The sequence below is a fragment of the Protomyctophum parallelum genome, assembly GCF_964188405.1.
Source record: "Protomyctophum parallelum genome assembly, chromosome: 8".
Classification (NCBI taxonomy): domain Eukaryota; kingdom Metazoa; phylum Chordata; class Actinopteri; order Myctophiformes; family Myctophidae; genus Protomyctophum; species Protomyctophum parallelum.
In genome coordinates this window covers 13830512-13857733 of record NC_139703.1, presented here as the reverse complement: position 1 = coordinate 13857733, position 27222 = coordinate 13830512, and the positions used below count along the sequence as shown (strand labels likewise).

Below are 27222 nucleotides of genomic sequence, written 5' to 3'. Positions count from 1 at the left end.
TTTTTCTGCTTCTTGCACATTTGACACCACTGCTAAATGTATGCCTTTAGAGATTTATTACACCTGACATAATATTCTACCTGTACTTAATTTGTTTTATCTTATGCATATGTTTCAATTGTTTTAGTTTTTTACTTAATTATGTCATGTATTATTATTATTACTATTATCTTGTATTGTTGCGTTAGCGTAGTCTTTGCTGCTTTATACGTGTATGAGTAAGTGACAAATCTCATTTGATTCTTGAAGGTAAATTTGTGCTATATTAAATTAGACTAATACCCGAGAATAAATCATGTTCTTATGACTCCGTCCAGACACTCCAGTGATCACAATTGGCTGTATTTGTGGGTGGGAAGCCGGTAGGGAATGTCAATCTGTCGTTGCGCTAGGGATAGCATGTTGATGTGTCCTGCTGACACTCCGTAGGCGGGGATGCATGGTTGTCTACACTCTTCCCTGAGGAGGGTTTGACAGTGACGGACTATAGACAAGACACAGAGGCAGGAATTGAGAGAAAAATAAATTAAATTTAACTTGCAATGGTACAATGAAACTGGTCTTAATTGGCCAACAGTGTTCTCATCAACAGTAAGTAGTACCAGGACAGGTTGTTTACAATTTATTGATATTTTCAGTGATATCATTCAAATACATATATATATATATTACAATGTGTCAGTGTCGTACAATCATGAGGATTGAAGAGAAAGAACTGTGTCATTATTGTGAAACATGTGCTCAGTAAGGCCCTACATCCACAGTACATCTAGCCTCGGTCCCAGGCTTACTTATCTGCGAATCAGACGGAATCTACAATCTAATACATATACGCACACACACACATATTATACACATACACTCCCATTATACACATACACTTCCATTGTTATTAATATTTTTTCAGCTACAGTTACACTATAACAAAACATTGCTTTCCCCCCCCCCAGACTGTATCCAGTCAAGAGCAAACATTGAGCCTAACATTAAGATGACTAAAATAGAAAGAAATAATATTCTTTTTGGAGGCAAAGCGAAAAAGTGCATTCATATTCACATTCAGTATTACTTGTCATATTTTATACACTATATGACCGATAGTCTGCGGACCTCTTTCAAAATGTTCTATTAGTGCCCTTTGTTCCAGTGACTGGAGAACTACACTGACAAATTGTGTGTTTTCAATGTTTCAATGTTCAATGTGGCAACGGTGTGTGGAAGGCTGGTGTCTGATTGCCAATCCCATACATTCCCCCATTCAGAAATGCTTTGTTTAGCTGAGTGAAAAAACATTTATTGCCTGCAAAGAGCCATGACCTTAACCCTATCGAATACATTTGGATTGAATTGGAATACCATATGCGAGCCTCAACAAGCCTCAACAAGAAGTGCAACCTAACTTACCTAAGTAACGATCTTGTGGCTAAATTACAGCAAATTGCTGCTGCATTGTTATACCAGACTAATGGAGCATGTTCTAGTAGCAAAGGGAGGGCGGTGGGACCAGCTCCATATAATCAATGACTGTAATTTGCTTCCATTTATCCTCAAAACCATTAATGAGGTCAGACACTAATGTTGGGCGATTAGGCTAATTCCAAAAGTGTTTGATAGTGTTAAAGGACAACTTTAGTTTTTTTCAACCAAGGTTCATGTTTTAGTTTGTTATTAGAGAAACTAAAATGGGAGTGTTCATTTTCTTTCATTTGCTGCTTTCTTTCGTTTTAGGGATTTTAGCAGTTTTTGACAGGGGGCGGGGGCATTCGAGCATGGGGCTTAATATGTATTTTTTAACACAATTTTATGGTGATTTATTTTTTATGGTCTACTATAGTCCTAATAAACGCCAGGAAATTACATCTGGCCACAAAAGATCACGGGATCTATTGAATGTGACAAACTGACATATTGAGCCTATACACACAGTATAAGCCTTCCCCCAGTAGGCTACCTTCACATTCAGTAGATCCTGTGATCTTCTGTGGCCAGATGTAATTTCCTGGCGTTTATTAGGACTATAGTAAACCATAAAAAAAGAAATCACCATAAAATGTTGTAAAAAAATACATATTTAGCCCCATGCTCGAATGCCCCCGCCCCCCTGTCAAAAACAGCTAAAATCCCTAAAACGAAAGAAAGCAGCAAATGAAAAAAGATTAACACTCATCTTTTACTTTATCTAATAACAAACTAAAACATGAACCTTGGTTGAAAAAAACTAAAGCTGTCCTTTAAAGTCAGGGCTTTGTGCAGTTATTCCTCCCCCATGTCCACAAACCCTTTCTGTTTGGGGGAGCATGTGAGATAAGATTGTCATGCTGAAACACATACTGTAATGGCCTTCCACAAACTGTTGCCACAAAATTGGGAGAACACAATTTCTTTAGAATGTCATAGCTGTATAGCCTTAAGATTTACATTTGCTGGAACAAAGTGCACTAAGTAAAGATACTCATTAGAAGGTGTCCACTGACTTATGGTTATATATATTGTGTGTACAAGTTTGGAACCTTTTAAGACATTTATATGCTTCACATGGACTTTTTACATCTTTTTACAAGTTTGATTATTTGCTGTGTAATCTGTAGACACAATATTTACTTGACAGACTTTAAAGTCAAAGAGCTATCTACATGGTACAATCACAAGAGGAAAGGTCTGGTTTCCATAACATAAGACTGAAAACAAAACCAAACTGGACAAGCAAGTCTAAAACCTTAGAAGTACCTCTGAAGATACATGCCGAGCTCCTTAGAAAGTAGTGAAAGAAGGACGCCAAATCCAGTAAATCAGTTACCTTCTGCTATTAAAACACAAGGCTACCCCGAGGATGGGCACATCTGAACATAAACACTAAATTACATCTTCCTACAGTCATTTTCACATGTCATGTAGGTTCACAAACTACAAAATAGATAAGTCTTTAAATACAATCCAAATCACACAAGATGAAAATATATATATCCTCAACTCTGAAGATAAATCTCCACTATTCATCAGTAGAATATACACCAACAGCTAATATACATTAATATAAATATAGTCCCTTTAATCGATAACACTATGGCTTTGAATATTTTGATTGAAAAAGAAAAGCATTCCCTTAACGGAAGCTAACATGTAAATGAGTAGTATGACTAATGACAGCAAGAACTACAAATGTGTACAAAAGTGGATGATGTTTTTGTGAGAATTCTTCTGTGCTTTGGCCAATCGAATTATGTGCTGTTCCAACCTCAGTTCAATTGGTAACAAAACAGACCTGTCTGTTCTGTTGAACCAACATAGTTGCCAGCTTTGACTGCATGAAAGGACAAGGAATCAGTGCAAACGGACAGTAATACTGTTGTCTGTTCATGTATCTTTTTGTGCATGCTTGTGCAAAAAGAACAAAATACTAGCTACAGTTTAGCTACATTAGTTATATGTGCATAATTTCCTGATACTGTTGTCAAGTATGAAAAGTTCATACATGTGTGCTGATGAAAAAATTAATTCTTATGAATTGCTTTTAAAGCAACCAGATTATGGACATGTACTCCTGCAGTAATTGTCAATTCACTGATTCCATAATCCATAACTGATTCCTCTGTGCTTAAATTGGCTGTATTAGGCTATGTTCACTGTGTATTGGCTTGCCTTTACACTGAACATGGTTTGTGCATTTCATTTAGGCATATAAAGTAAAGTGTCCAATTCAATTTTAGTTAAAAATAATACAAACTTGTGGCAATCAAATCTTATTTGTGCTTTTGCAGCATTTAAAAATGTGTGAGATGAAAGTCTTGATTGTATCAAAACCAGCTGACAAAACACTTCCACCAACCTTTTCAACCATTCAGATCCGCTGACGAACAAGCTATGATTTTGTCAGTGATAGAATCTAGTCTTTCTATTTCACAGACGTAAAAGTTTCAAAGAAGCTCATTGCGGTTCACTCAAAGCACAATTGACCACATGATGTAGTCACCCACGGATTAACCTTACTGTACATGAAATGTACATGTAGTCACCCACGGATTAACCTTACTGTACATGAAATGTACACATGTAGTCACCCACAAATTAACCTTACTGTACATGAAATGCCATTCATTCATATCTAAGAAATGGGAAGTGTCCTATTATTCAGTAATACAAATGTGCTGTTTTCAAGTAATATCTGCATTATCTCTTTGGTGGAAGTAATGAAATTATACAGTCTCTGCAACTATGTGTGTGTGTGACATGGAGAGAATGTTGACATTTAGATATCCATAATGACATCACATCACTCCTACACAACAAATAAATACAATACCAACTATACACAATATAGGAGACTGACACTTTGATGAGGATGTTCACCTACACATTAAAATCCCCAGTGTTAATTTAACTCTGAGATATAGGCTACTGTATATAGCCTATACAGATATACACATGTAAATAAATGGACCCTTACATGTCCACCTGGTTACATTTGTACACTCTCGTAAACGGGGCAGATTTACTGTGCATTGTACATAATGTGTGCTATCACATGAATGGGCGTCTTTGCAGCAGCCTTACGCATAGTTATTTTTCATGCAAAACAAATATTATAGATTGTTGTTTTCTATTTTTTTGTTGACTTTTAAATAGAATAAAACTGCATACTATTTCACACACGTACACACTCACTATTATACAGGAATAATACAAAATATGAGACTCATTTTTGTATGAGACTGTATGGCTTTGACACAGGGCTGCTGGAGTGCAGAAAAGCGAACAATACTAGGCTTCTTCAAACCTACTAAACTAAACTCACATTCAAATTGGCTTCAAGTACCACGCAGTACGAACAAACTAGAACACAGTGGTTCCTCTTCTACATTCCTCTAGGTAGGACTAAAGGAATATTCATATTTCATACTCAGTTTTAGGTGACCACCGAAAACTACAAAATGACATCACGCTGCGGTGATGCACTTCACTGCTCACCTAAACGCATCTCTCTGTTTTTACTATACTAACCACTGCAACGGTCACCTTATCACCTAAAACTGGAGTATGAATAGGCCTTAAAGGGACACTTCACCCTTTTTGCAAACAAATATATGTTAATGACGTTTAGAAGATTTAGAACACTTTCCTGGGGTCTTTATGTGTGTAATATGTGGTTTTAGATATTTTACTGGGCTCACTTACACTTACTTCCTGGACTACATGTCTCAGTAAGAAGTGAGTGACAAATTCTCGTGCCAGTTGCCGTGCAATCCCCCACGCCCACCTGCCTCCCCGCTCTCGACAGGATGACAGCCCGAGCTGTGAGAGAAGAAAATTAAGTTTTTCTCTATGGAGAATAACATAACATGGGGTCATCTTAAATCGTCCAATGGTCCACGGGGATATTGTTCGATATTGTTCGATATTGTTCGTCTCTGTGATATTGTTGGGGAGGTCTGTCTGTATCGTTTACGATAGTCAGTCAATAGTCATGCATATTATAGTCTGTCGTGTGGTCGCGGCCTGAGAGCGGTGAGGCGCGTGCGCTGGGGGGAGCCCACGGCAACTGGCACGGGAATTAGTCACTCGCCAGTAAGACAGCCTTCCCCCTATCCACAAGGAGGAGCAGTGCACCAAAGCATTATGGGAATTGTAGTCCAGGAAGGAAGTGAGCCCAGTGTCCACGACATCATGGACACTGCTAAAGATCTAAAATATCTAAAACTAAAACCACATATATTACACACATAAAATCCCCAGGAAAGTGTTCTAAATCTTCTAAACATCATTAACACATCTTAAAGTGTCCCTTTAAGAGTACTACAAAACAGGGTGAGCACTGCAGGATCTGTGCCAGTGATACTACTGTGCCCCCTGCACTGCAGGGCTTCCTTATACTGCAGTGCTAAGGCAAAGAAAAGCAGGCCGCAGACCCTGATCAAAAACATATTGAAATAGTGATATTAAAGTATCCAGTACAGAGCAGCACTGGATACAGCTGTATCTCACACTCACACTGTCTTGCAATTATCGACTGTGGGACACAATCTGATGGAAATACTGACTTTTCTCTTAGATCCATTTGTTCTGCCAGTACATGCATACTCCTTATTTCAGGCGTTTTCACAGGTTGTGGTTACTTCCAGCAATGTTTGCTACAGTAAGTGGAGGAATTACATTATTGCTTTGAGCTTACTCTAAGTGGTAGGGATTTTATGGAGCACTTGCAGCGCTACCTGGTGAAGATTCTATTTGTTGAAAAGGCAAAGTAGGCAAAGGAAAACATTAAGAGATAAGAATTGCTATAGGTCAGGGGCCTAACTCTGGGGTGATGGGTGTGGTTGGGGTGACGGGGCTGATGGCTTCGTTCTGGTAGCCTGTTCCATAGCAGCTGCTTGGAGAAAGAGAGTTGGGGTCGATGGGCTTGGGCCCCAGGTAGGGTCTGCTCACAGGCCCGGATGGGACGGGCACCCCGCCAGGCTTGGCACCGAGGATGAACCGCGTCTCGTCCTGTTCCTCCAGGTTGGACATGTCCTTCATCATGGTCTTACGGTAGCCAACGGACAGCTTGTTGGAGCCGTCCGATACGAGGTTGAAGTGCCGTGCGATGAAGACGACGGGGAGAGGAAGCATGGCCGCAACGATGAGTGCGAAGCACATGATCAGTGCCCAGGTAGGGTAGCTCTGGAAGCGCTCCTGAGCCTAGAGTGAGTGAGAGAGAGAGAGAGAGTGACTTTTGGAGACAATGTGACGTCGGGGTGTGTGCGCTTTATTAATAGTTATAGTAATCTGTCTGTCAGTGTGATGGACCCTGGTTGGCAAGAGCCAACGCTTGACTGCAGACCCGGATGTACTTGGTTTTAGTGTGATGCACGTCCGTTTGTGGCGTCCATTTAAATGCTAAAATGAGGCCATCCTTGCGCTAGTCTACAAAACGCCAATGTTCCAATCGGGATTACCGGGTAATCAGAAAAGACCTCCGAACATCGCACGTTTTGTCAAAACGATGGAGAGCTCCGTAGATATAGATTTATTCAGCTTTTTAGTCCGCCTGTATACAAGAAGTGAACGGCAGTGCGCACGCGTGAAACCGGTCTAGGATCGCTGAGGAAGGAAAGGCCATGCAAAAAAATAGAATACAGCGATCCTGTTTGATATAATAAAGCTTATTTGACAGAGCAGAACATTTCTCATTTTCTCCCAATTCAGTTCCTCCCTATAGTCCCTGTGACTGCCCTTAAATTCCATAAAAAAATACATTCATTAGAGGGTGAAAATACTTTTAAGAAGTAATAAATAGCAAATCTACAAGCTAGCAACACGTTTTGTGAGGTTGTAGATCTGCTATTTTCACTAGTTTGGGTCCGGGGGAGACATCAAATTAACCTTTTGGGTCTAGATTGACGTCACTAATCTGACAACTGCTTTGAGGTCCAAAATGTTGCTTATGCCAGGAACACACGACACACACTGACCAGTTCTTCGATCCAGGCATTGTACCCTGGTGGGCTGATGACCATCTCTATGACTGTGGCAGAGATGAGAACGATGAGGCACAGAGGAGAAACGTACTTCCACATGTAGAAATAGAAGGAATATGGCCGGAAACCCAACATGTCCTCCAGATCCTGCATGAACCTGACACCCAAAGACAAGTTCATTTCGTATAGGTAGTATATTTCTGTTGCTGTCAACTATCAATTTACAATGCACAATTCAGACGCTCCAGAGCGTTTGACATACAAGTGTGAGATCAGTGTAAGCCAGAGCTTCTAAATATTATAATATTTTCATCCACTGCACACCTAAATGACGTGGCTGCTACTTTACTTTTTTTGCACCTTTTGTCATATTAACAAGACTTTCTTTTTCTCCCTGGAAATAAAAACGTCTGGGTTTCCGAGGCTACTCTAAGTGGTGACATTGATGAATTCCAAATATTATCAAAGTCTTCTGCACAGAAAAAACAAACCCCCGAAGCAGCTATCAAAAAAGTAAAAACAAAAAGGAATAAAGTAGGGATACAACTGGAGAGAGGAATGGAGTGAAGTCTGAATGCAGACACACAAAGCCACACATACAAAAACACAAGCATACACAGACATGCAGACACAAAATACACCCACCCAGAAATTACACACACACACACACACACACACACACACACACACACACACACACACACACACACACACATACACACACACACACACACACACACACACACACACACCTAGAGACAGAAAGAGTTATCTGTGGTACGTCTGGCATCACCTCTTGGTGCCGTAAATCCAGGCAACAGACACGTTTTCCAGAATGACCACTATAGTGAGGGGCAGACCAGCCGAGTAATCATCAAACATGGTGACAAAGTAGTTGCCAGAGCGCTGAACAAACAGAAGACCACAGAAGAAGGCTATGATGCAGCAGCCCACTAAAGCAGAAGAAGAAGAAGAAGAAATTACAATTATTATTGTTAAACAAGAGGAAAACATAAAAACACTATGCAAATGCCATAAGCTTGGAGGCTTTATATAATTTTCATTTGTTTCCCCCCAGTATGTATTTTGTATTCTGTACACATGGACCAATGTGTCAAAAATAATGTTCATCAGGGCTCACCTGTGAGGACCTCCTTTTTGACCTTGTAGGTGTCCAGGATTGGCGTGGTGATGCCAGTCATGGTGCCGATCATGCTGCCTAGACCCAAGTTGATGAGCATGAAGAAGAACATGACGGACCAGAAGGGGGAGGCTGGGAAATGGGTCATGGCCTCTGTGAACGCGATGAAAGCCAAGCCTGTGCCTTGTACAGACTGCAGTGAGAGAGAGGAGGTTGTTGGGGGTCATGGAGAATACTTTAATGCAGTGGTGTCCAAAAGGTAGAACACAATCTTCTCTTCTATCTCTATCAATTAAAACAGAAAAACAATCCCAAACATTATCTAAAAATCACAGCCGTGTGAAGTGAGGGGCGCTCTTATCATCGTATATCATCATGACATAACATGTCTATTTGCTCAGACACATATGATGTAAATTCTCCATTCATTGTCAATGGTAAGAGATAAGAGATGTCTGCCCAACAGTATATGCAATGTGGCACTCTGGAGTTAATGTGGAAATATACTGGCCCTCTCCATCACCAAAGTTGCCCACGCCAACTATTACATACTTACAATGGTGTCATGCGATGAAAATAGCCAGCAATTTTTAAAATAGTAGCGTTTTCTTTCATTAATTGTTGTGAAGCGACACATTGTAAACTTGACGATCTGCTATTTTCACAATCATTTAATATAATGACATGCCCAAATGACAAATGACATGCCCCATGACAAAATATGGACAATGGGCTAAAATGTGGTTAAGTTCACAGAATGATGTGTTTGAACATCAGCAAGACAGACCTTGTTGAGCTCATCCTCCAGAAGACAGGGATCCAAACCCATCTGAGAGAAGCTGCCCTCTTTCACTGTCTTGATGACACTGTACATCTCAGCATAGTCTGATGGGCTCAGGTTGGAGAAGTTCACATGGGGTGGGATTAGGTCATAACTCAGGACATCTGTGTTGAGATATCCAAGAATCTTCTCTGCATTGCTGTGCAGACAATTGGAAGCAATAACCAGGGTATTACTGAAACATATTTCATTAACATAATATAATTATTGAAAAATATTTCCAAAATAATAAATAGCACGTTCTAGCGCTTGGTAGAACCGTGGGTTATCTACCTGGCCATCACATACAAATCTGTTGCTTCTATGTTTGAGAAACCGGAACAATAGTGATTCCATTCACTCTCACACTGTATGCAGGTCTCAAAATCTCACTTTTAGCACACACAGACAAAGCTGAAGGAAAAAAGGTACATGTTGTTTCCCAACTATTGCGCCTAGTAGCATTGTTGTCTCCACCAGGCCGAAGGCATGTGGGGAGAGTATGTTTTGCACTCCGTCCGTCCGCGTGTGTGTCCGTGTGTGTGTCCGTGTGTCCGTGAACAGCTAATCTCGGCCACCGTTAACCCGGTCGATGCCATATTTTGCACACACACTCCCTGGATGCCAACCATGAACCTCTGCCCCAAACTTTCCACAACGGCCTGTTATAGCGCCACCAGGAGGCCGCTTTGTGCAAAACAAGTTTTTCGATGCCATATTTTGCACACACACTCCCTGGATGCCAACCATGAACCTCTGCCCCAAACTTTCCAGAACGGCCTGTTATAGCGCCACCAGGAGGCCGCTTTGTGCAAAACAAGTTTTTGCACAGTACACCTACAGATTTTGTCCAAAAATCACGCAAATTGGTACACAGTCTCTCTAGAGCCATTCAACGAAACGGGTCTTTCAGATTTATCAGACTCCATCCTGATTGGTTAAGATTGGCTTCCAAAGTTCACAGGAGTGCTCAGTTTCAAACAAAATGCTGCAAATCATGAACACATCGCGTGATTTCCGTGAAATTGTGCACCCACATTCCCACTAGGCCGAGGACGAAATGCCACATGAACAATTTCAACTCAGCCTCAAGGTGGCGCTATAACTGGCCAAAAAGTGTTTTTACCTCTAACTGCACGGATCTGTGGATAACCTGGTGGAGACCTGTGCCCGGAAGGGCACTTTTTCTAGTTGTTTATGTTGTGCTACAGAAAGGAACAATGTTTACCCAGGGTAACTGGACTAAGCTCAAGAACTTGTTTACAGCCAGGCCCTGCTCATAGAACATTTCATGGTAGGGGTTCAATGCCTTGTCCAAGGGCACTTCAGCGGTGGTAATTTTAACGTGCCGGTCCGGGGATACGAACTAGCGACCTTCCGATATCAAGACCGCTCCGCAAACCGTTCGGCCACCGCTGCTTACTTACTTACTTACCCATCAAGAGTAAAATAAACATGAAATTAGCCATTTAACATTTTTGAAAGATATTGGAATATGCTTTGCCTGTCATTTACTGTATGTGCTAAACTAAAACATGGTTTTAAATGCAATAGTTATAGTAGTTTAATAGTAGTATAATAGTTATATATGCGATAGTGAATGGAGCACAGAAGCGAAGGATATTTATATTATACAATATTTGGACTATAAAATAACCAGGTGGTATACAAACCTACGGTTCCACCAAACTAAAATTGCTTTAACAGGAATGGCATGCGGAGGAGTGGGTGGGAAACTTACTCCACAATACACTTGTCGTTCATGATGTTTGCCTTGAAGCCCAGCACAGCAAACACCACCAGTGTTGCCAGGATGGAGGTAAAGAAGTTGATGAAGGATACAAGCACAGCGTCAAAGTGACAGTTGTTGTCTATCTTGTTATAACTGGAGAAGGCGATGACTCCTCCGAATCCCAGGCCCAGGGCGAAGAAGACCTGGGTGGCTGCCTCCCTCCATACCTGGGGCTCCAGCATCTTCTCCAGCTGTTGATAAATATTGGGGGAAACATATATGCGTACTGTACAGTAAACGATAATTTTCAGGTAATGATGAATCAATACTTAGGGGAGGAGAGAGAGGGGTTCCCTCAGTCTTACCTTGGGGGTGAACATATGAGCAATGCCATCCACTGATCCCTTTAGCAACAAAACCCGGACCAGGAAACAGAAAAGCACCACATAGGGGAACAGAGAGCTGAAGTACATCACCTGTGAGGGAAGAGAGGAGAAATATATTTTCAGACTACATTTGTATGCCTTCACTTTAATGACACATCCAAATCCATCTTGCTACTGAATTTGGTCTATCTATCTATGTATCAGAATCAGTCCACTTTGATACCGTGCCGCACAAATCAAATCTTGCTCATGTCTTTTTTTTGTCATGTAACTACCAAGTGCAATGTCTACCTATTGCTATATCTACCTGTGCTATACTACATACTGTAACATACACACCTCCAATAGTGTTCACACTGCATAATGCTCTCACCAGTTCTCACACAATCCTCCTTATTTTACTCTGATGTTTTATATCTGCTATATATAATGTTTCCTATGTGCCTGAGAGCAAAGCATCAAAATGTGTCAAATTTGTTGTGTGATGTTGGGCCAATAAACAGATTCTGATTCAGGTCTTTGATAGCAAACATTCTAACCTTCCCGGAGGAGGCGATGCCTCTAATGACAGCGAGGCAGACGATAATCCAGGCCACCAGCAGAGATAGGGTCATCTTCACATTGAGTCCGCCGCTCTCTGCGATGGTGCTGGTGATATTAAGGGTCTGCCGGTACCAGAAGTAAGTGGTGGCTGAGCTCTTGTCACACTCTGGCTCCACAACTGGTCATGATAAGACAGGGAGGTCAGTCAGTGTGTGCCATATGTGGGGACAGTCACAGTGATACGGACACATGGGTGGGACCACACATGGGTGAGTCTCAGCAAACAGTGACGGTGCAGGTGCAAGCATGTAGCAGGGAGAGTTTCATGGGAAAGATGACGCCGGGAGTCGATATCTCTATTTTCTGTGGTTTGGCTCCCTGAGCTAAACAAGGTCAACTCTGTGTTTGGTATGCAGAGCATGTGCTGACGTCATTCACAACACCTGACATTTTTCTGTGTACATACTGTATATTGTTGTTCAACCTTGGGAAGCGTGGAGGGGAGGTGACACATGGTTGGAGAAATCTGTTTTATAGTGCTTTAATCATTCTGGACACACACACACACACACACACACACACACACGCATGCACGCACGCACACACACACACACACACACACACACACACACACACACACACACACACACACACACACACACACACACACACACACACACACACACACACACACACACACACACACACACACACAGTGGGTGGCATGACAGTGTACAGTATATCAGTATATTGTAGCTGAATCATAATTCTGACATAATTCCATCAATCATTTCCCGTCTACCCGATCAGTTTGCAAACTGTTTGCAGTGACTCTGGTTTATTGTTTACCAGCCCACAGACCATCATGAGGAAATCTCTCTCTACACACACTGGCTTCAGAACGGTGCACCTCCATGTTGCATTGGTGTTGTATTGTGATTGTGATACTCTCACAAAGTGTGAAATAGCTTTTATTTTCTTTGGTTCTTTGGTCTTTCTTTATTTTCATTTTGGGTTAAAAGTATTGTCCAGTACGTTTATTATTTTTATTATTCAAATGGTCACAAGCCAAAATATATCAGCAGTATATCACTGTAGTTCACTAGAATGAGGAACGCGGAACCTTTCTATAGAATGGTATGGTTTCCTGACGCTTCCCTCTTAAGGTTAGGGGACCGCCCCCTTTCTCCTCAGAGGAAAACTAGGAACGAAAGAGAAACAAGTTCTGTCTTCATTTCTGTGACTATTCATTCTGTTTTTCAGGTTAGTACAACGTGAAAACAATATTAACTTATCCCTTGAGGATCGAGTGCTTATGTGGAGATACTGTGAGTCTTTTGAGGAAGAATTTGAGTGCTTTAGAGTGTGTTTAAATACGGTGAAAATGCCGCGGTTTTGGAGAGTTGCATCATGCTGTTATGTAATGGCGTCGCCCTGTTGTTACATAACCACTGTTGCATAATGGCGTCCGCCTCGTGTATTGAACAGAGAGAGATGTTAATTTATATTTACCCCCGACATGATTAATGCTGGTTACCTGATTACTTGACAGATATATTATTGTGTGAAAGGATTTGTGAACAGCTAATTTTCGGTTTTACATTAAATAGCTGCATAGCAGATATGTGCATTTATATTACTTTTATATTTCTACTCTATTTACATTTCGGAGTATTTGGGTGCTCTATGGTTCATTATGGAGTACTGGGTTTATTGTAAAAGTGCATTTATGGAGGTTATTGTGTTTGGAGTGTATTTAATATGCTCACCTCTTTTTCTATTATTCATTCCTTTGTGATGATGTCAGTATGTCTTGAAGAGACAACAGTTTATTGATAGAAGTGTAGCTGAAAGCTAAAGTAAATGTGAATGTATATTCATACTGCACTATGGTTGTGTTTTGTAGCAGCATTAAGGCACAACTATGGAACTATTTGCACTGTAATTGACAGTATTATTGCACTACAGAATGGTAGCTAACTCGAACCAGTATCAGTACTGAAGAAATGCACTTGGATGTATTTATGTAATATAATTTTGAGGTTCATTGAGAATGATTAAGCCAAAGAATTATATTGAATGTGAAGAGAGTTTTATTGCAAATGCTGAAATGGAAAGATGTTAATGTACTTTTATGGGAGAACACAACAACATTACATACTCACCTGTTTAACACATTAATGGACAATACACATTCATTCACCAGCACACAGACATACCATACCTACCTCACACACACACACACACACTGTTGCCTGGAACACACTCACACAACCTGGATAGCAGAATAATTGTACACGCACATATTCCATACTCACTTTGGACCTGACAGAGGACTTTGAACAAAAAGACATTATTGCAGTATTGGGAAATGTTTGATTTATTGTTTTGTATTGTGAATTATATTTGATTCATCGGATGGTGAATAAATGAGAGGAAAACTAGGAACGAAAGAGAAACAAGTTCTGTCTTCATTTCTGTGACTATTCATTCTGTTTTTCAGACCTACATCTTCCACTCAACCAATACTGTAAATGTGGTACCCACACAGCCTGGGACCCGTTACAAATTGTGGGGGCTCGTCCGGGATCAGCGCCACCTACTGGTTGGAATGCTGATTCAGTGATACCAGAACCAAGAGACCAAGGTGACCAGACGTGACTGCACGCCAGAAGTCAGCCAGTGGGTGTCCATAGGCGGAGATAAGAGAAGAGATCTCGCCAGGGAGCCGCACTACTGAAGTGGAAAGGCAACGCACGTCAGTCACCAAGGAGCAACGCTGCTGGTCCACCATACCAGCATTCACCCCAACGAGACATCGCCTGACCATCGGAACCACACACCATGTCCCAGTCACGGAGAGAGGTGGTGTGGAGCATCAAAAAGGAGTTGTTTAAGCTCTCAAGTGCCAACATCTATGAGGTTGCAAGAGACATTGCATCTGACAGCAAGGACGCCGACCAGCTGAGCCCAGTCGATGAGGAAGTATGCATGGACTACATCATCGCTTACATGCAGTCTGATCGCCTCCTAGGACTTGAGGATGAAGGTTTGAGCTCACTGATGATGCTGAACGACGTGATATGCCAGATGATTGAAGCAGAGTCACCAGTTGACGTCACGTCACACGTGGTACGCAGCACCAGTCCAACCCCTTCCCCTTCAGACCACCCGTCACTGCCACCCAACTCCCAGACCAACATGGCTATGCCATCCAACCCCCCTGACAATACAGCCCCACCAGACCACACATCACCGCCACCTAACCCCCAGATCAACAGCACCATAATGCAACCCCATTCCCATTCCAACCCCCCCGACAGTGCAACTACCCAGCCAGGAGATGAACTGAGGAGAATGTATGAAGAACTGGGTAAGAAACTGAAACAATTTGAAGCTGCCTCCCCCGCCTCGACACACAACCACCAAGCTGGAACAGTGTCATTCCCCCCTCCACAGAACACACCAGAGAGAATGGTCCCCCTAAAAGACCTCCCCTACCTCCAGCGAAGAGAGTTCAAGGTACATGGAGGCCAAGTTGGAGACCAGAGCTCGGAGATCAGCTACAATAGCATCAGTAAACAAATGGATGAAGGAGTCAAAGATGGCTTTGCAGATGCCGAAGTGGTCCGGGGAGTGTTGAGAATCATCAAACCAGGTACATTCAAGGACATGCTGTCGAACAAGGATGAGTTGGCTGTCCCTGAACTCAAGATCTTCCTCAGATCTCATCTTGGGGAAAAGGCAACTACGGAGATGTTTCAGGAGTTGATGTGTGCCCGGCAAGCAGACCAAGAGTCACCACAGCAGTTCCTGTATCGCATGATTGGACTCAAGCAGAAACTCCTTTTCCAGTCAAAACAGGCCAACACGGACATCTCTTATGATCCAAGAACCATTCAAGAGGTATTTCTCAACACGATCTATCAGGGCCTGGGAGTAAAACATGCCGACCTTCGACAGAGATTGAGACCCCTCGTCTCAAACAACCAAGTCACTGATGAGGAAATCCTTGGCCAAATGACTAAAATGATCAGCGACGAGAATGAACATCAGCGCAGACTCGGCCAGCTTCCCCGCCAGAAGAACACACAGGCTCACAGTGCCAAGGTTGAGACAGGAGGTGGACAGACCGAAGACAAGCCAAGACACGCCACTACAGACGACAAGAACCTCCAGACCATCCAACAGCTTAGTGCGCAAGTGGAGACCCTGACGCAAATGGTGGCCTCTCTAATGGATGCTCAGGTAAACAACACCCAGATGGCCCACCCACTACCCCAAGCCCAGACACACCACCCCGTCCAGTCATCCCCCAATCACAACCCCCAGTCCTCCTTCCAGGCGAGGGGAAGGACGGCTCGTTGTCATAAATGTACAGAACAGAACCGGCAGGAGTGCAACCACTGCTTCAAGTGTGGAGAGTCAGGACACCGGGCAGTGGGATGCTTGACGCGAACCAGGTTTCAGGGAAACGAGACCCGGTCTCTGCCGAGGGACGGTCAGAGGCCGGCGCACAGCTCCAGTCCCAATCAGTAAACCCCATCCCCAACAAGTCATCAAAGCGACCCAAGAACCCCAAACCCCAGCCACACACCCTTACCTGCCAGAGTACCACTGAATGCCAAGCACCCCTGATTGGAAAGAAAAGCCAGCTGAAATGCTCGATTAATGGGAACCCAGCAACAGTCCTCTTTGACACTGGTTCGCAGGTGAGCATCATTGACAGAACGTGGGCTGGCGCTCATATCCCCAATTACTCAGTGAGATCGCTGCAGGAGCTCCTAGAAACGGACCTGAAAGTCTACGCAGCAAATGGCCAAGCCATCCCCTATGACGGGTGGGTGGAACTCACTGTCAACCTCGCAGGAAACGACGACCCAAATCTCGTTGTCCACGCCCCCTTTCTAGTCAGCAAGTGTCCCCTACCCCAGCCTTTGTTAGGAGCCAATGTACTTGAACAGGTCATCAAGAGACAAGAGTCATCTGGTGCTGCTCTCATCGCACTAGTCGGCCTCCTACGTAGAGCATTCGGGATGGAGGAAGAGGAAGTGATGGCCATGGTCAATTTCATCCACGCTCCCCAGAAGACATTCTGTGACCCAGCCACAGTAAGAGTGGGCAGAGACAATGTTGTGATTCCAGCAGGAAGTGCAGTACATGTGTGGTGCCGGATCCCCCCTAACTTCGACACATCTGATCCCCTTGTCCTGTATGAGCCTGCAGAAGAGAACCCTGTTTTAGGACAGCTGAGTGTGGGAGAAGGCCTCCTGGAAATCAACCACACACGGTGGCCTTATGTTAGAGTGCCCATCTCTAACCACTCAAAGCATGATGTCACCCTGCCAAAGAGAACTCCCCTAGGTGTCATCCAGCATGTGACCAAAGTCATTGAGACCGATGCAGCAGAGCCACAGATGGAAGTGACAGCAGAGGTTAACGTCGCCTCTCCCAGTGTAACCCCCATCGAACCCTGGCTGCCACCTGTCGACGTTAGTCACCTGAGCCCTGAACAACAACTGGCAGTGGAGAGAGTGCTGCGTGAGGAGTCTGGAGCCTTTGCACGGGACGGTGGTGACATTGGTTGCATTCCCTCACTACAGATGGAGATCAGACTCAAGGATGACATCCCAGTGCAAAAGGCCTACGCATCGATCCCAAAACCACTCTACAAAGAAGTGAAGGAATATGTTCAGGACCTGATAGTGAGAGGATGGATCGTGAAGTCTCAATCCCCCTACGCAGCCCCTGTCATATGTGTGAGAAAGAAGGATGGTTCGCTGCGCCTGTGTATCGACTACCGGCTTCTTAACAACAAGACAGTGCCAGACCGTCACCCCCTCCCCCGGATCCAGGATCTCACTGACTCACTGGGAGGCTACGGTTGGTTTTCGATACTCGACCAGGGCAAGGCCTATCACCAAGGCTTTATGGCGGAAGGATCAAGGTACATGACGGCATTCACGACCCCCTGGGGACTTTATGAGTGGGTCAGAATACCCTTTGGCTTATCCAACGCCCCAGCAGCATTTCAGAGGAGCATGGAGGAGATGCTCGACACACTCCGGGATGAATGCTGCATTCCCTACCTAGATGACGTCTTGTGTTTTAGTAAATCCTTTGAGGAACATGTGCAAGTACTGCGGAAAGTCCTTCAAGCCCTCCAGCGCCACGGCGTGAAGCTGAAGCCAGAGAAGTGTGAGCTGTTTCGCAAAGAAGTCCGCTATGTTGGCCGGTTGGTGTCTGCGGAAGGAGTTAAAGTGGATCCCAAGGACCTTGAGGCAGTGAGAGTACTGAAACACAGAGCGCCAAAGACAGTCGGAGATGTCAGACAAGTACTCGGCTTCCTGAGCTACTACAGAAGCTATGTGCAAAACTTCTCACGGATAGCCCAGCCCCTGTATGACCTGCTCAAGCTACAGCCTGACACTCCCAGACACCCCCAGTTTAAACCCTCACGAGCCAAGACTAAATCCCCCCAACAGTCCTCTCGCACCCCAATCGAGTGGAATGAGAAACACCAGCAGATTCTGGAACGCCTGATCGACATGCTGATGGAACCCCCAGTGCTGGCGTACCCTGACTTCAATCAACCGTTCACACTCCACACAGATGCGTCTCAAAAAGGTCTGGGAGCAGTCCTTTACCAGCACCAGGATGGAAAACTGAGGGTGATTGCCTACGGGTCACGCACATTGACACCAGCGGAACAGAACTACCACCTGCACAGCGGCAAGCTTGAGTTCCTGGCGTTAAAGTGGGCGGTATGTGACAAATTCAGAGACTATTTATTCTATGCCCCTCACTTCACCATCTTCACGGACAATAACCCGCTCACATATGTCCTAAGTACTGCCAAGCTCAACGCAGTAGGCCATCGGTGGGTGGGACAGCTCGCTGATTTCAGTTTCGACATCAGATACCGGCCAGGCAAAAGTAACATCGACGCAGACACCCTTTCCCGTTGTCCCCTGGACATCGGCACCCTCATGACAGAGTGCTCTGAGGAGCTAACAGACGAGGCTGTGTGTACTGTATGGGAAGGAACCCGAAGAGCCCAAGAAGGAGACATTGCCTGGGTCGCAGCTCTCAACCTCACATCTCAAACCCAACCCCACAAGGAACCACTGCAGGCGATTAGCCATGATGAACTGGTAAGAGAACAGAGAGCAGACCCAGCCATTGGAAAAGTGATGGAGTTAAAGGAGAACAACACACCACCAGCAGAGTGCAACAAAGGGAACTGTGACACGGACACCATGAGGCTCTTGAGAGAGTGGGGCAAGCTGCACATAGAGGATGGATTGCTGTACAGGAAAACCATAGGTCGGAGACAACTGGTTTTGCCTGCCACCTACAGGCCACTAGCTCTCACCTACCTGCATAACAACATGGGCCATGTCGGTGTGGAGAAAGTCCTGACTCTAGCAAGAGAGCGCTTCTACTGGCCTTTCATGAAGAGAGAGATTGAAGAATACATCACCAGAAAGTGCCCTTGTCTAAAACAGAAGAAGCCAGCTGTACATGAAAGAGCGCCGATGGGCAGTATTACATCAAACTCTCCCCTCGAACTAGTGTGTATCGACTTCCTTCACCTGGAACCCTCCCGTGGTGGCTGTGAGTACATTCTTGTAGTAATCGATCACTTTACCAGGTTTGCACAAGCCTACCCCACCCGTAACAAAGCTGGCAAGACCGCAGCCGACAAGCTGTTCAATGACTTCATCCCCAGATTCGGATATCCGTCTCGGCTCCACCATGATCAGGGCCGTGAGTTCGAGAACGAGTTGTTCAAGTCACTGAGACAGTTAGCCGGCGTTGGCCACTCTAGAACCTCCCCCTATCATCCCCAAGGTAACCCTGTTGAGAGACTAAACCGCACGCTGTTACAGATGCTCAGGACCCTGGGAGAGAAAGAGAAACAGAACTGGAAGGATCACCTACCCCAAGTAGTCCACGCATATAATTGCACAAAGCACGAATCCACAGGCTTCTCACCTTACTACTTGCTATATGGTCATCATCCACGTCTCCCTGTCGACCTTCTCTTTGGTCTCCTAACAGATGAAGAAGATGGAACCCACAGAGGATACGCTGAAAAGTGGGCAGGAAAAATGACTGAGGCCTATCGCATCGCCAATGCAAACAGCCAACAGGCCAGCTCTAAAGGAAAGAAGTACTATGACAAGAGGAGCAGAGGTGTGACTCTCCAGCCTGGAGACAGAGTCCTCGTGCGTAACCTCAGTGAGAGAGGGGGTCCTGGGAAGCTAAGACCCTACTGGGAGCATACCATCTACATCGTGAAAGAGCAGGTTGGAGATAATCCTGTCTACAAAGTAACCCCTGAGACAGGAAGCCGCCCCGCTCGCACTCTGCATAGGAACCTGCTGTTACAAGTGAATGACCTGCCGATAGAGCCACCAGTCGCCAGTCCAGTCACCAAAGCACGTGAGTCAACAAAGAGAACTAAGAGACATTCAGATGCCCCAGAACAAGCACAGCAGAGTCCAGACACAAGTGACTCTGAGGAAGAGGATGGAGTGTATCGTTACTGGCTGCGGGTACCTGTGGAGAATCCCAGAACCGACCGTAACGTACCAGAGCAACATGTACACCAGGAGCCACAGAGAAACCAGGAACAGAATGGAATCCACCGGGAGGAGAGAGTTCTTGCTGAACCTGAACAGGAGAGAGAAAGTGTCACAGAAGAGGAACAGGAAGTACACAGTGACACTGAACAGGACATGGATCAGCCTCAGCTCAACGACCAAGAGATACCTGAAGTAGTCAACATGGAGGAAGATATTCCAGAGCCTCAGCCTGAACATCAACCCCCTCCAAGACACTCCACCAGGGTGAGACGGCCCGGCTACATGTTCACATACCCCTCCCTGGGCCAACCAGCCTACCAGCCCCGTCCCACTGTGAATGCAGTTGAAATCCAGCCGATGCAGTGGCCCCAGCTGTGTTATCCCTATCCCCTTCCCTTTCAGCCCCAAATGGCCCCATCCATCACTCACTACCCATTCCCACACACTACATATCCAATTCATTGTTTCTGAACTGAACTGATACATACCACAGACTGTACGCATACTTTCCACGCACGCACGCATACTCATACACAGCCTGAAAGTGCCATGGACTACACACAGTAGAGACATTCGGTACCTGCCTTGGGAATACTTTTCTTATTTTTCTTATGCACTGTTCAGAGCGAAGTCGTTTACATGAAGTTCGGATTTTGAGGTTTTCTATTATCAAGGTCAAGTGTCAGGAGCCACTTCTGTTTGTCGGGGAGTGTGTGATACTCTCACAAAGTGTGAAATAGCTTTTATTTTCTTTGGTTCTTTGGTCTTTCTTTATTTTCATTTTGGGTTAAAAGTATTGTCCAGTACGTTTATTATTTTTATTATTCAAATGGTCACAAGCCAAAATATATCAGCAGTATATCACTGTAGTTCACTAGAATGAGGAACGCGGAACCTTTCTATAGAATGGTATGGTTTCCTGACGCTTCCCTCTTAAGGTTAGGGGACCGCCCCCTTTCTCCTCAGAGGAAAACTAGGAACGAAAGAGAAACAAGTTCTGTCTTCATTTCTGTGACTATTCATTCTGTTTTTCAGGTTAGTACAACGTGAAAACAATATTAACTTATCCCTTGAGGATCGAGTGCTTATGTGGAGATACTGTGAGTCTTTTGAGGAAGAATTTGAGTGCTTTAGAGTGTGTTTAAATACGGTGAAAATGCCGCGGTTTTGGAGAGTTGCATCATGCTGTTATGTAATGGCGTCGCCCTGTTGTTACATAACCACTGTTGCATAATGGCGTCCGCCTCGTGTATTGAACAGAGAGAGATGTTAATTTATATTTACCCCCGACATGATTAATGCTGGTTACCTGATTACTTGACAGATATATTATTGTGTGAAAGGATTTGTGAACAGCTAATTTTCGGTTTTACATTAAATAGCTGCATAGCAGATATGTGCATTTATATTACTTTTATATTTCTACTCTATTTACATTTCGGAGTATTTGGGTGCTCTATGGTTCATTATGGAGTACTGGGTTTATTGTAAAAGTGCATTTATGGAGGTTATTGTGTTTGGAGTGTATTTAATATGCTCACCTCTTTTTCTATTATTCATTCCTTTGTGATGATGTCAGTATGTCTTGAAGAGACAACAGTTTATTGATAGAAGTGTAGCTGAAAGCTAAAGTAAATGTGAATGTATATTCATACTGCACTATGGTTGTGTTTTGTAGCAGCATTAAGGCACAACTATGGAACTATTTGCACTGTAATTGACAGTATTATTGCACTACAGAATGGTAGCTAACTCGAACCAGTATCAGTACTGAAGAAATGCACTTGGATGTATTTATGTAATATAATTTTGAGGTTCATTGAGAATGATTAAGCCAAAGAATTATATTGAATGTGAAGAGAGTTTTATTGCAAATGCTGAAATGGAAAGATGTTAATGTACTTTTATGGGAGAACACAACAACATTACATACTCACCTGTTTAACACATTAATGGACAATACACATTCATTCACCAGCACACAGACATACCATACCTACCTCACACACACACACACACACTGTTGCCTGGAACACACTCACACAACCTGGATAGCAGAATAATTGTACACGCACATATTCCATACTCACTTTGGACCTGACAGAGGACTTTGAACAAAAAGACATTATTGCAGTATTGGGAAATGTTTGATTTATTGTTTTGTATTGTGAATTATATTTGATTCATCGGATGGTGAATAAATGAGAGGAAAACTAGGAACGAAAGAGAAACAAGTTCTGTCTTCATTTCTGTGACTATTCATTCTGTTTTTCAGACCTACATCTTCCACTCAACCAATACTGTAAATGTGGTACCCACACAGCCTGGGACCCGTTACATGATCTTAATGTGGGATCCAGTGTGAAAAAACAGCAGTGATCCATTCCTGTCCCGTGTCCTGTTGTAAATTCTAGGATACAATTCATTGTTCTTCAGGAGATTTTCTTTTAACAGATGCCCATCCTTCTGTCTGGGGATACTGACTACACCCCCCTCTTCCATTTGCTGGCAGATCCATTGTTGCTGAGTCATAGATAGTATGTGCTGAGTGTTTCTTGGCTCTGCTCGGAATATTATCATCACTAATCTAATGGAAACTCAGAGGAGTTTAATCTGGATTATGTCAATCTAGTTTTAAGACACCTTGCAAAGTAGTTAACACTATCAGCCAATCTACTTTTCTGTGTGATTTAGAAGCATGAGTCAGCCGAGGTTAAAACACGTGGAAATGCTGTTTACTGTTGGAACACAAATACCTGTTTCAATCACAGGATATTGTTGGTGGTTCCATGAAAATATATTGTTGGTGACTCGTATACTGGATGTGTTGTACACTTACTAGCTAGTGACCCATTCCTTCTGATGGGACAGTCACTCCATGGAAGAGGGTCTTGGAAGGACTGGAAAAAGTAGAAGATGCTCCAGCCAATGATCACGTTATAGTAGAGGCCTACAAAGCCACACACCTGCAGAGACGTACGGTATGCACATTAGAGATGGAAGTGAATAAAGGTCCATCACATTAATGCACTTGTTGAAGGGCTCCCAAGCTGGTACTGACTTGCTAGCTGGGTGGAGTTTGCAACTCAATTTAAAATTGGCCTTCAAGTGGCAGAGACCCAAACTGTCAAAACAAATGACCACAGTAGGGTTAGGGTTACACTCCATCACTACAACACGCTCCATCTTGCCTGGTCTCAGCACATCATGCGAGGGGGGATTCTTGGCATCCTAAAGGCCAGACTGTACCAATGCAAATGCAATTAGTTGCAACTCCTTGAAACATAACAGTTTAAGGCCAGTCCACAACAATGCAACACCTTGCAACTGCCATTGGGGATTGCAAGTAGTTGCAAGAAGTTGTCACATGTTGCAAGTATAGTTGAGTATTGAGTATTGGACTTGGGCGTTACACTGGCCTTTAAATATAACTACTGTACATCCATTATTCTCCCCGCTACATGATGATGATGATGATGATGATAATGTTGATGATGAACATGTAGTATGATGATGACGCTGACGCAGTAACCTCAGTAACCGTGCTGCTACCGACTAACATACAGCCATACACACAAAGTCACATGTTGGAGCGGTTAGCTCCGGTCCAAAGATTATAAGTAAATGATGTCTACTTTGTCATACTGTAGCAAAGCAGAATAATATCTTAATATTGAGTGGAAATGAGTATGCAAATAAGGCACCATGCTTTGTAGCATGACAGCAAGGACACAGAGGAGGTGGAGCTAAATATGGATGGGAGATTCACAAATAATTTAAGTGCTTTCTTTCAGAGGTTTCCACAGTAATCGCTTAAAGATGTATTTATAGGAACTTTAGCACCAGCCTTGCAACTGTGAGGATAAGATTCATTCTACTAAGTTGCAGTGCTCCAAGGGATTTATTTATGCTGTGTGGTGCAAGATGATCATGGAATTGGTGGCGGTTTTAAGGTGTTTGCCTGTGCAGAAAAAACATCACTTGAATAAATCACACAGTGAGTGAATATATTTTTCTGCAAAGCACATATCCCTGCAGGGCTTGTGTGAGACACTGATGTATTGTCTTTGATCTTCATCAGGGGACTCACACTACACTAATGTAATGTCAATCTGTTGTTCAATACAGAGACCATGTCTAAATACATACAGTAGCAGGCAGATTTGCAACATTCAACATTCATTGTCCATCATCTTATAACAGTTGGGATGACAACTGTGTGTTCTATGATTATTATCGCCCAGCAGTAAATTGAAAGAAAATTACATTGTTTCACTCGCTTACCATCAAACTGGACACCCCTATACCCCCCAGACGGGGACAGACATAGTTCCACACCCCAATGCTCCCACGTCGGATCTTCTGTCCAACTGCCAGTTCCAGGAAGAAAAGTGGGACTCCAATGATGATGAGGAGGATAAAATATGGGACCAGGTACGCTCCTGAGACAAAAACACATATAGGTGTTACGGTATGTGTATATTTAATTAAAAAGTGCACATAAAGTGTGTCTAAATGCTGCCCTTTCCGGTCTAATCCAGGGTCAGTTATCACCAGGATATGAACATGTATGGCAAATGTATACTTTGTGGTACAACTACATCCCTTGCTGAAAGTAATGTAAATAGCTTACACAGTATACGTTTGTACATTGTTTTGGGTCTCTGCCAGTGTGTAAATAAAATGACAAATGCTGTGACTGCTCAGCCAGAACCCATCAATTGCAGCTACCTGAACTGGGGTCAGCTCAAAGTGTGATATGATATATTTTCTGGCATTAAGACTTGGCAAGGGAGGGACTGACACGCATGAGGGAGGGACTGACATAGACATGCATGGGAGAAAGAGCGAGAAAGAAAAAGGCACGAGAAGAAAGGACAACAGAGAGCCGTCCAAAGAGCAATAAATGCTCCACATGACAGACCTTGTAATGTGTCTGTAATTGGCTGTCGAGAGGCAAATTATAGAGTGAATGATGGCAGCTCCCCTGCTCACATTACCTGACGACATTACCTGTCGTTTAGGCGTCTGCCATCAGTAAATAATGCTGCTTGTATGCACTAAAACTAAATCATTCCATGGAAGAGAAGATAAGCAAGGGATGCGTTTGGCTGCACGGGCACATTCAGGACTTGAATGTAAACATTATGTTCATAGATTTGTCATGGTAATTCTCGCCTACTATGACCTACACCTCCTCTCTAGGAACAAAAATAAAGCATCATGACTATATATAAATCATTCATTTTTAATTCATGAGTACTATCTCTTTCCAGTTTTATACCAGAGTATCATTTTTCCTGCCCTACTGGCAGTAGTAATCGATAATGCGTCTATACTAATTATAGCCAGCTCCTCTGTGAAAGACAGACCAGTGGAAATGTCATGTAGCAACAAATCACAGTATCTTGTGTCTGTGATTTAAGATGACTTTCAACACTTGTTTGGGATCGTAACTATTAAAGGACCACTTCACCACTTTTCAACCTACGTTCATATCATCCAAGCTATTCCTGGAAAGTTGCAATGCGAAAATGGAAGCCATCGTTCCCACGATAATAAAAATCGAAATATTCTTTAAAAAAAACTCTTGTTTAAAAAAACTCTGCCTAACGATGATGTCACTTGTGGACGGGTTTCTGAACTGCCCTCAGCCCTCCTATGAGACACAGACTGAGTAGAAAGAAATTGTGCCATTTTATCATGATATTAGTGAGGAGTGAGGACCTATTATATGAAGATGGGTTGAAAAGTGGTGAAGTGGTCCTTTAACTATGGAGAGCAAGGTCCAAACTCACCTCCTCCATTCTTCTGACAGAGGTAGGGGAAGCGCCACACGTTTCCAAGACCCACAGAGAAGCCCACCTGGGCCAGGATGTACTGCAGCTTGCTGTTCCAGGCTGGGCGGCCATCGTTTTCGGGCACCTCAATCTGAGGGATTTTCTTCCCTGCAGCCCCTCCCACATTCAGGGCGCTGTTCTTGTAGTCCAGCTCCTCGTGCGCGAGCAGATCAGCCACAGACTCTGTGACGTGCTCATGGCTTTGCACGCGCTGTATCACTTTACTGGTCTTAGGCATCGGGGACGCTGACGGGGTTGGGAGCTGGGGTGGGGGGTGGGGGTGGAGAGAGAGAGAGAGAGAGAGAGAGAGAGAGAGAGAGAGAGAGAGAGAGAGAGAGAGAGAGAGAGAGAGAGAGAGAGCAAGACTGGTAGAAACAGAAAGCGAAAAAGGGTTTGAATAGAGATGCCGAGGTGAGTTGCTGGTCACTTGGTGGTGGCTGGTCGGTGGTGGTTGGTCAGTTGCTGCAGGCCACAGTCCTGAAAGAAAAACAAAAAAACATAAGAATCCAATACAAATTGGTATTTGTGCAAAATGTTGCTGGTAGAATTCAGCACTAAAAGATAATCTTATCCTTCATTGGCATCCAATTCACACCTGAGAAGATTTAAAGAAGCCTTATGATCTACTATCTACTATCTAGTAGATAGTAGATCTCCTCTCTCCTGATACCCCGTCTTGGCCCATGTGGTCTTCATAAGCTGGCCTCCGAAGGAAATC

The 27222-nt window shown here is 43.7% G+C and overlaps 1 protein-coding gene across 1 annotated transcript; it reads right to left on the bottom strand.

The window, feature by feature from the left end:
* Positions 1 to 5403: 5403 nt before the first annotated feature.
* Positions 5404 to 26742, bottom strand: LOC310862573 (sodium-dependent neutral amino acid transporter SLC6A17-like; the record flags this gene model as incomplete). The annotated part of the gene is made up of 11 exons (XM_083770534.1): positions 5404 to 6666; positions 7440 to 7608; positions 8245 to 8404; positions 8593 to 8785; positions 9380 to 9572; positions 11154 to 11395; positions 11510 to 11620; positions 12070 to 12251; positions 23504 to 23630; positions 24949 to 25106; positions 26463 to 26742. The coding sequence occupies 11 exons, from the start codon at positions 26740 to 26742 to the stop codon at positions 6280 to 6282; spliced, it is 2202 nt and encodes a 733-aa protein (XP_083626660.1). The 3' UTR covers positions 5404 to 6279.
* Between the last annotated feature and the right edge of the window lie 480 nt (positions 26743 to 27222).